The sequence below is a fragment of the Pangasianodon hypophthalmus genome, chromosome 1 (genome assembly GCF_027358585.1).
Source record: "Pangasianodon hypophthalmus isolate fPanHyp1 chromosome 1, fPanHyp1.pri, whole genome shotgun sequence".
Classification (NCBI taxonomy): domain Eukaryota; kingdom Metazoa; phylum Chordata; class Actinopteri; order Siluriformes; family Pangasiidae; genus Pangasianodon; species Pangasianodon hypophthalmus.
Window position 1 is genome coordinate 25,103,039 of NC_069710.1, and position 11,276 is coordinate 25,114,314.

The 11,276-nt window shown below is 37.2% G+C and overlaps 1 protein-coding gene across 1 annotated transcript; it reads right to left on the minus strand.

Annotated features, from left to right (window-relative positions):
- Positions 1-806: 806 nt before the first annotated feature.
- LOC117599236 (uncharacterized) lies at positions 807-7,008 on the minus strand. Its single transcript, XM_053232466.1, has 7 exons — positions 6,892-7,008; positions 6,110-6,243; positions 5,863-6,006; positions 4,876-4,900; positions 4,672-4,740; positions 3,469-3,554; positions 807-2,753 (listed from the first exon to the last, which is right to left on the minus strand). The coding sequence occupies exons 1-7, from the start codon at positions 6,962-6,964 to the stop codon at positions 2,664-2,666; spliced, it is 621 nt and encodes a 206-aa protein (XP_053088441.1). The 5' UTR covers positions 6,965-7,008; the 3' UTR covers positions 807-2,663.
- Positions 7,009-11,276: the final 4,268 nt, after the last annotated feature.

Below are 11,276 nucleotides of genomic sequence, written 5' to 3' on the forward strand. Positions count from 1 at the left end.
ATCCCCTCCATGTCACCTGATATGACTGACCTTCCAAGTAGGAAGCAAACTATTGCAATGCTGCACCATGAATTCCTAGGCTCATGAGGATGTACAAGAGAGCCTCGTGGTTCACTGTGTCAAACACTTCTGAAAGGTCAAAGAGGATGAGGACTGAAGACAGTTTGGCTGATCTAGCAGCATGTAGCTTCTCAGTGATAGCCAAAAGGGCAGTCTCTGTGGAGTGTGCTGGTTTGAAGCCAGACTGGTTGGGATCTTGGAGGTTGTTCTGCGAGTGATAGAGAGACAGTTGATTGTAGACAGTTCGTTCAAGGGTTTTAGAAAGAAAAGAGAGGAGTGATACCGGTTGGTAGTTGCTAATGTCAGAGGGATCCAGACAGGGTTTCTTCAGGATGGGAATAACGCTTGCTCTCTTGAATGAGGTTGGCACATGACCAGATGTTATAATAATAATAATAATTATTATATCATCTGGTCATGTGCCAACCTTAATTTTGTGAAATCTCAACCAATAAAAAGCAGAGGATGGACAAATCATGGCTAGGGAAAAAGGAAAATGTAAGAGGCATTAAGAGTTTCAGTAATTTAAATGTTAAAATGCTGTATCACATTTAGAGCAGATGCTCAGGAAATAAGCAAGTTAAAGCACACAATAATGTCAGATCAAACCCATACAAGATATTCTACCATGATGCCTTGTGATTTGACTTTTTTAAAGAAGGGTAGTTTATAAATACAAAAATTAATGCTTGTTCACTGTAATTTCCTAGGCCAATGTAGCCACCATCTTAAAAGAGAACAGGGAACATGCCCAGACATGTCCAGAAAAAAGTCTATACACTGAGACAATGGGCATGGCGCCACATTATAGGTCCAGCATTTTTGCCAAATTTACATTAATTTATTAATTAAGTTAGAGGCCAACATTAGCATGCTACTTTAGTATTTCTTGGTTGAACTATTCCATGAAGGTGGTCACATTTTATCAAAATTACACACACTGGATCAGTCTTGCATTTTTAATAAATCTGTGAATATTGAGAAGTTACTCTAGTGTTACAAAAGGCTACATGTTAGTGTGTGTGTACATATACATTAAAAACTAAAAATGATGGCACCAGGATTAATTCTCCATTCTCCAACCATACTGATACACGTCACGTTAGCTAGTTAGTTCGGTTGCTGTAAACCAGTTTTGGTAAAAATTTCTAATTCAGTGAACATTTTTTTTTAAAATTACTTCATGAATGGACATAGAGCTGGAAGATCACACTGATGGCATGGCATGTGTCTTTATTACACTGTTCCTATTATAACATTCCTATTTTTCTCCATGGGATCCTATGGGAGACACTGTACATAAAACACAATACATTTATTTAATTACAATATGGCATGCAGTACTTTTGAACAGTATTAATAAACCTTCACTATATTTAAAATTCATTTTCTTTCAATATAGCCTTACTCTAAAATATACTATTTTTTTGATTTATACATAAATTACAATAAAACTTAATGTAAAATAGCATTTTATTTATTTATTTAATTTTATTTTTCTCATCAATCTGCAAAAACATTCTAAACTTTTTTTTTTAGTTTTGGAAATGTATTTTAAAAAAAATGAAATCAAATTTAGATAAGTAGGCTGTTCAGACGCTTTGCTTTTCCACCAATAGAAATTGAGCTCAGGGTCATCCCTGTTTTCAACACATGGTCCACTTATCACATGGCTGTTTTCTTTGCAAAAAATTATTCATGCATATACAGAGTTCTGGACAATAGCCTGGAGATAAATCTTAATACATGAAAAATATAGTAAAACAAATTGCAAAGGTTTTAAAAGTTTAAAATTTTATTATTTTTTTTAAAGTTACCCAGATGCATAGAGATAAAAAAAAAATAGGCCAATTTTAATTAACAGATGCAGCAAGTATAAAAAAAAATAAAAGTGGAGGCACTCATGAAATCCAGCATTTCAGCCACAGAGTTAAAATATATAGAGAACACTCTGGTCATGTGACTGTGTTCTTTCATGGGGATCCTGTGCCATTACTAAATTAGGAATCATCTGCACTTGTAAAGTGACTGACAAACCTGATAGCTCCAGATGGCAGTGACTGACACAAGCCATGTTAAAATAAGCTGCAGAATTGAGGCGTTTCAAGTGACTTTAGAGCTCTATTTCTGGCTAAAATTACACCTCAGATGCTGCCACAGAGCTCATTATGTTTCAGTGGATCCATTTCAAAGTTCCCAGGTTATATCAGGTCATAGACTTTGATTATTCAATTGATTAAATTTTTTTTTTTGAAAAACTAGACCATAGGAGCCTGGTAACCTGGCTGCCTTGGCCAATCTTAGTGCTCTCTCCTGGGCTTACCCTCTCGCCTCACCGCCATTGTAAACACATCCTCATGGACCACTACTCTGCAGTAGCTACCATTACTAGGGCTAGTTTAAAGCTGTTATAACGTACACTCACTGTCCACTTTACTAGGAACTCCTGTAAATCTGCACATTCATATTATCTAACAGTTATCTAATCAGCCACTCATGTGGCAGCAGTGCAGTGAAAAAAAAATCATGCAGATACAGGTCAAGAGCTTCAGTTAATGTTTACATCAAACATCAGAATGGGGAAAAATGTGATCTCTGTGACTTTAATCGTGGCATAGTTGATGGTGCCAGAAGGGCTGGTTTGAGCATTTCAGAACCTGCTGATCTCCTGGGATTTTCATACACGACAGTCTCTAGAGTTTACACAGAATGGTGCAAAAAAAACAAAAAACATGGAGTGAGTGACAGTTCTGTGGGTGGAAACACCTTGTTGATAAGAGAGGTCAGAGAAAAATGGCCAGATTGGTTCAAGCTGCCAGGAAGGATATAGTAACTCATATAATCACTTTTTACTGTTTTTCTCTCTCTTTCTATTTTAAGATAGTACTTCCTGGTTGAGTCAATCTGGGACTTTTATTTTAATGGACAGCTTTTGTTATTTATATGGCATATATTCAGTTAATGCTTATTGCTGCATCAAAAATGTGTTATACCAATGTACTGAATATATCAATTTAGGATTTTGTGTATTGTTACACCCAAGTGTCATGTCCTTCCATTTTCAACTGCAGTATTGTTTTTTTACAGGTTTTTTTTTTTTTTTTTTACTTTTTTCCCTTTTTGTTTTGAACCAGATCTAGGCTTGGAAATTAATGTGCTGAACGTTAGATTGTTAGACTGATTTTCCTATTTGCATATTTTTTTCTTTACACCTCTAGCTAAAACTAATTAATGCTCTTTTAATGTATATCCATCATTCCATACTGTTGTATCCTATTATTAAGCAATGCAGATTCCAATTTTCAATGTTCTGTAGTCCATGCAGCTTTGAAATTATCTGTTTCAACCATCAATCCCTTGTTTTGATGTAACAAACCAATGTTAGCTTCACAAGTTTTGCTAACTCACCTTTGCACGACCTTTTCTTTTGCAATACCACACTAAAAGAGCCACCATCATGAACACAGGAATGCTTAGGAGCCAGAGAAAATGGACTAACAGAAAAGATAAAGGTCATAAGCACCCAGTTAATTCATGCTCTTCAGAAAACTTAACAAGTTACATGCAAAGTCTAAAAAGAATCTTCCTTTAAAACCTGGACATGTCCTTCTGTGTGCCATGCTGAGACTTTCAACAAAGACACAATGTGACCGTGATGTAGTATTTGCTACAAATACTGTTATAAGGGGGAGATCCCATGCCAGACTCTTGAGAGTGCAAGGTGGAACAAGCCGAAAGAAACACCTGCAGGGTAGACAGACTTGCCATTATCCAGCAGTACCTACAAAACGGTTAATACTTAGGCACTGGGCAGTGCACTGAGTGCCTAAAAATGAGAACCAGGGACTTGCTGCCGATATCAGGGCCACATGTGCTTTAATTGATGAATTCTGTACAACATGGCAGAGTCAGCGCAATAGGCCACAAGGCCAGTCCCATAAATGCTGCTAAATTGGTATCAGTCAGGTTAGCCATATGTGACTCAAATTGTAAAGGTGCAGGGCATTTTTGAGCAAATGAGGTGATTCATGCACCTGACCATCACTCTATTTTCTGAACAAATCAGGATGTGACAGTGTCTCAAAACAGGCAGGCACCTTATAGCCACCTTACACTCTAGGAGGCTAACGTATTGCGGAGATGACAACATTTTCTGAATATGGTGAGTCTGTAATCATGTAACATTGTCATCAGGATCCACTGGCCTGATATAGTCACTGCCCAATGGGCGTTGTTTTTCGACCATGAAGTGCCTCATTAGCACCCCCTTTCCCCTCTGTAGGATTCTTTCAGTGGAGACTGCACCATAAAGTTTAGAACTGAGCACAATGGGCCATAGTGTGTGGCTTGAGCCCTAAAATAGTTTCAACTGATCAGTGACAGAGTTCAAGCCATCCATATACTTGGAGAAAATCTTGAAGTGTTTCTTGGTTTTGTACTTCAGGTGACATGGTGCAAAGTATTTATAGCAAACACTAAATCACTGTCACTTTTTGTGACTTTATTACACATTTGTTCCCTTTCTTCATTCATTCATTCATTCAACAATAAAGTCTACTTGATTTGACATTGAAATAAAACTATTAAGACTCATGTGAAGGAACCACCTACATGTTGCATTGTATGAGCATGTCTCCGCCTCATCATTCTTCACACTCAGATCCTTAAAACTTTTATCAGCTACAAAAAACACAGTATATACAAACATACAAATATACAATTAATGTTTAAATTGTATGCATATCCCATTTGGATTATTTTAATAACTTGTGAAGATGAGGCTGTCTCCAGATTCATTACTAACAAAACACTTACCTACATAGGAAGCCACAAAATTGGCCTGAAAAAGGAAAAAAGGAGTACATCAGTGTAGTTAATAGGCTTACTGAACAGTTACAAGGCCATAATGTGCTAATGGTGAATTTTATTAGAGTTACACCACATGGCTTTCACTGTTATTGACCAGTACAGAAAATGTCTCCAAGATATCCAATTGTATGCAAAGGTTTGGGCACCCTTGGCCAATTTGCATATTTTGTTGATTGAGTCAGAGAACTTAGCATGCTCATAATCCTAATGACAAATTTAGATTTTTAAGCTCATCAAAAATAACTATGCATTAGCATTTGCAAAAAAATGCTGTTTTTTAGAATTTGCTGCAGGGATTGTGTTTCCTTCATTTCACTTCATAAATATAAAATCGCAGATGGTATCCTGGCACACCTTTTTTGTTCTGTCCATTTACATTTTACATTTACTGCTTTAGGAGTTTATGGATATTCTGATTCTGTGGCCAAATTTCAAGCTCAGCAACAGGTCCTGATGACTAGTATGGTTGCAGCAAAAACAATTATTGTCCTCAACTGGAAAATTAGCTCTGCCCCTTGTTTTAAAAAATGTCTATCTGAGATGACCCATGTGCTGCAGCTGGAACAACTGAGATGTTGTAACACGAAGGCACAGAGGCACTTTTGATTAATTTGGAGCATGGCCATGGCCAGGAGTGCATACAACTGTGGCTCTTTTCAAATAATTAAACATTGGGTTATAAATCATCTTAATTCTGTTGCTGTTGTTTTTTTAAATTAAGAAAATTTGAGTGAATTCTTCAGCTGGAACCTGTACTGCATACATGAGTCATCGGGTAATATTTCTGTGCTAGTGACCAGAAGTTAAATGTCTGAACTGCCCGATTGCTGTGTTGAGCCCTAAATTCTCAACTGATCCAGGTTTCTCTCCACTATACAATGGCAAATCATGTGCTTTTCTTTCCACTTTGTTACATGATTAAAAAATGCTTACACTTCTTGAGCATTGACAGTCCATTTTCCAGTATGGTCCATCCAAACAGGTGTAAGTAGTCAGACTCCAAAGGGTTACCTCTACAATAGGCTCAGGTAAATTACCCACGTGTGGTTCTTTTGAGTCAGCCAGAAAGGTGTTGTTCTACAAGACCAATAAAAGGAGGTGGAACAGTATTTCGAGTTACATGCTTAGAGAAATTCACTCCAGTTAAACAAAAACACAGCATGCTGTAAGAAAGGCTCACCTTATGGTACCAGCCATGCTCACATCTTTTCAGGCATTCAGTTGGTACACTCTGAGGAACGCGAAACGTGTATCCTGTGCCTGTGCTGATGTTCTTACAGGTATAGGAGATGTTCTTGCTGGTCAGAGAGCAGCCTGTAACCCCAACAAATAATTGAAATGCAATGCACAAACATGCAGGTGTTGTGACAATTCTTGGTAAACATTTCTCGAAGTGAATCACTGTTGTTTTTTTTTTTTTTTGCCACAGAGTGATTTGCTGCAAGACCACGAGTTCTACAGCTTCAGTAACATCATTTCTAGGAAACGTGCATGGGCTCTCACATCCCCCTTCTGTGGTTTGAAAACTTACTCTGTTCCGGCGAGCTCGTAAACCTTTTTGTACTTTCTCCCTCGTTTAGCTCATCGTTCAATTCTGTACAAATACAATTCATGTCTTACTGCTCGCCGTACCCTGAGAGCATCAGCGCTCCATTACTGACTTCCAGTCAGGTTTAAACAGGCAAATCCCTTCCCACATCACACCTGTCCTGTCTACAAGCTCAGCTCTGCGGTTTTCTCTGCGAGAATCATGTCCTCTAATAGTATAAGATAATTTAACGTGACTTGACAATAACGATTTTTAATTAAAAAAAACAAACAAAAAAAAAAAAAAAACTAAAACATTCCTTCAGTCGTAGAGAACAGGAAGTCCGTCATTCATTCATCTTCAGCAGCTGCTTTAGGAATTCACATAATCAGAAGAAATTCACAATTCGTTTACAATTTGCCAACTTTACTCACTGTTCAGGCACAAGTCAGCAGCGCAGCTCCACACCAGTGCACCAAGATAACAGAGCAAAGATACACGCGCCATTACCGCACACCTACACACACCTACACACACAGCTGTATCCAGTGCAAAAATACTAACACACTGGTTGAAGACCAGAGCCCCGCCCACTAACAGCTGATTGGACTAAAAAATCAGCTCATTACTGCGCACAAGAGTGTTTGGGGGATTCCCAGTTTATACACCGTATTACTAACCCCATATAAAACAAAATAAAACAAGTTTTGGTGCTAATTAACAATCTAATGCATAAAATACATTCAGCTTGTTTAGATGTTCTTTAAATTGTTTTATTTTGCTGTTTTTTACGTAATAAAAATGTCATGTGGATTTTGACTTTTCCTAAATATCACTTATATTAAAAAAAAAAAAAAAATTATCCATGTACAGGAAAGAGAGAAAAGCATAAAACATTGTATCAAAAAAAACCAAAAAAAAAAACCTGTAATGTGTTTATAAACAAAAACTGAGAACATTCGCGTCTGAAATATTGAACGTAAATGGCCAAAAGGATAGAAAAAAAAATCACTTCTGTACAATATATAGCAATATTCATGTACAAAATCTTCAATAATAAAGCTAATGAATTCAGTGGAGTCTGACACAAAAAAAGTAAATAAATAAATAAATAAATAAAATAAAAAAATCCAGAGAGCAAGAGAATCAGGATAATGATTTATATTAAATGACAGTAATGGTCTCAAATAATTTAGAGGTGATTTACATCTCATATTTTCCTATAAACGGCTTTAAATTGGCTAACCGGCGCTAGAAGGGGTGATAATGCAAAACCTTCAATAAAAACATAAAACCATTTCCAGTGTAAGTTTTGAATATAAAATTTGTCTCAGAGAGAGAAATCTGGCGAGTCAGTGTACGGCCAAAGCGTGAAGTTTGCACCTGTCGTGGCAAATACTTCTGCAAATCAGAATAAGAAAATGAGTTACAAAGACAAGGGGTTCTGAATGCCAAAAATCTATAGACTTTATTGAATCAAACAACAAAGCCGAGATGTTACATAGTCGTGGCCCATGCTTTTATACAATTCTAAAACAATGATCTCATCGGATGGAGTTTTCTCTTCTTTCTTTTAATCACACACCTGCCTCTCGCGCCAATTATTTCACTATCCCCTTATCTTAGTTTTAACCGTGGCGAGAGTTCAGTCAGTTTATGTTTCAAAAACAACATTAGCCTTTACCTTAAAAACACCACCTGCAAGGTCACACCAGTTTGTTCTCACAGAAACATCCCTGCAGGATCACAGGCCTAGAGTCACCCTTCTAAATGTACTAGAAATGGTACAGTGCAGTATATAAATGAAGCTCTGAAAGTTAACACATGAGGTGATTTAAGGTCACTTTTCAATACTGCTGCATAGATAATGATTGAAATAATACTGATTAACAAATGATATTGATATAGATAACAGGAACTTCCTCCATACACCCTATGAAATTAAATAATTATCCCCAAAACTATGCTATTCGTTTGTGCTGATTTGGTGTTTGAGATATTAAACACTTTTTTTTGGCTGTGTGACGTCACTCTCCACCCCATGTTGCTCAAATCGTTCCAAACCGGTGCCGTTCACTAGTGCTGTTAATAATAATAATAATAATAATAATAATAATCTTTATTTTATATAGCGCCTTTAAAAAGGCCTCTCACGGCGCTTTACATAAGAGTATACAAATATGTATAAAAAAAACCCAGTTAATAATAAAATACAATTCAATTATTAATAACAATAATTGTAATAACAATAATTAAATAACAAAAACAAAACAAAGTAATCAAGTAAAAGCAATCCTAAAGAAACAAGTTTTAAGAGAAGATTTAAATATACTAAGAGACTGGGCTTCTCTAAGATCAAATGGTAGGGAGTTCCACAGTTTTGGAGCATAAGAAGAGAAGGCCCTATGACCCACAGTACACAAACGAGTCTGAGGGACAGTTAAAAGACCAGATTAGAGGAGCAGAGATCACGTTTTGAGGTGTAATGGGTTAAAAGCTCAGCCAAATACTGGGGAGTAAAACCATGCAAAGCCTTGTATGTAAGCATAAGAATTTTAAAATCTACACGAAACCTGACAGGGAGCCAGTGCAAGGACTCCAAAATAGGAGTGATGTGTTCACTTGTCCTGGACCTAGTCAGGATTCTAGCTGCAGAATTTTGCACATACCACAGTTTATTTATTGTAGACTTAGAGACCCCAGTCAGGAGCGCATTGCAATACACAATGCGAGAGAAGACAAAGTGTTGATCAACGTTTCAGCCACAGAAAAAGATAACATAGGCCGCAATCTTGCAATATTTCTGAGATGAAAGAAGGGTAACAGTATTCTGCACACGTGGATCAAAAGACAGACTTGCATCAAATATAACTCCTAGGTTTTTTTTTATTTTGTTTGAAACTCTACAGCAGAGCTATTCATGGTTAAATTTAAACAGCCAGCTTTACGAACCTGGTGAGGAGAGCCAATGAGCATCACTTCAGTCTTATTACTGTTAAGACAGAACATTTTGAACCATCCATATTTTTATCTCAGAGATACAATGGGAAAGAAAAGTGGCTGCCACGTTATCACCAGGTTTAGAATGAATGTAATCTGAAATGAAAGATAAAATGAAGACCCTAGATGGTCAGAAAGACCTAAATCAGCAGAGGAAAGCTTAGACATGAAAGAACCATTTGCAATAACAAGGTCTAATGTGTGACCTCTGTTATGTGTAGAACAGTCAACAAACTGAATTAAATCAAAACACTCCAATAAAGACAGAAAGTCCTTTGTTATCACTGAGTCTTTTGAGTCAGTGTGGATGTTAAATCCACAGCAAATCAGCATCTCGGGAAACTGTGGAGGCCTTTCCAGTCTTACAGTGTCACTCGCCAAACAAAAGATCCTATTCAGGTCCAGTAGCTGTGCGGTGCAGCTGACAGCCATGCTGAGGCAATCCTGAGCAGGGCAACAGCAAGGTACACTGCACCAGAGAAAGCTCTGATTAAAACAGTCTCAAGTTTCAAAAGTTAAACAAACACTGTAACTATTTCCCTTCCTTAGATACAACAAGAATGGTTTTCGGAGCGGTGACATCACTGACAGCCAGTGGCGTGAGGTGGTGTTTTAAAATGAGGAGGCAGTATATATATATATATATATATATATATATATATATATATATGTATATACTTTGTAAAAACGAGTGACTTTTATACTTTTAATGTCATTTTTAGTAATATTGCGTCGTTTTATTTTTGCAATATCGATTATTTTCTCAGCCAATTTTTTGAGGAGACACTGCCTCCCTTGCCTCCTCGGAGGAAACGCCCCTGCTTTCCACCCCACTTCGCCTAAACCGCTCCAAACCGGTGCCGCTCGATTTGTGCCGGTTTGTGGCGTTGCAGTGAACATTTTATCTACTTCAGTGACGTCACTCTCCACCCCATGCCGTCCAAATGGCTCCAAACAGGTGCATAGAATTCCATATCTGGGAAAAAAAAAACAAAAAACAAAACAACAACAAATGACGAGAGTGGAGAGTGACGTCGGCGCTCCCGGAAACATTCTTGTTATATCTAAGGAGGGGAAACAGTTACAGTGTTTGTTATAACCGCACACACCGGCACAAGTGAACGGCACCGGTTTGGAGCGGTTTGAGCGACATGGGGTGGAGAGTGAAGTCACACAGCCAAAAAAAAAAAATAATAATACTGTTTAATATCTCAAACACCAAACCAGCACAAACGAATAGCATAGAATTTTGGGGGATTATTTATTTTCATGGGGTGCAAACTTCACAGAGACCAAAAGCGCCTGCAAACTCGCCATATCCTTATAATACACGCGTTTTTTTCAAGCCTTATGAGGCGTAAGTCACGTGTCGGTGAGGCATTTCTGATGCGTCAGGAACAGACAGGCGCAAAAACGTGCCTCAAGCGTTAATCGCGCCTTGAGTGACGCGTAAAACCAGCGTCCAATAGGCGTTAACTGAGCCTGCATATTATACAAACAAACAAATCAATTGTGGTGTTTGACTCCCATCTAGTGTAAGAACTTGATATTGCTTCATAATATTTGTTTATTTGTTTGTTTAGCATAATGTCTTGAATCCATGCCTCTTTGACACCCATTTTGCACATGTCTCTTTAATGCCTTAATGACTAGATTTAATACCATGTGCTATAATAAAAATCATTATAAATTTATTAAATAAGCTCTATGCCAATGAGTACAGTCTAAATTGCTGATACGCCTAACAATACAATTACTGTAAATGTATTAATTTAAAAATAATTTTTCGAAAACAAACTCTTAGTTTATCAGATATTAT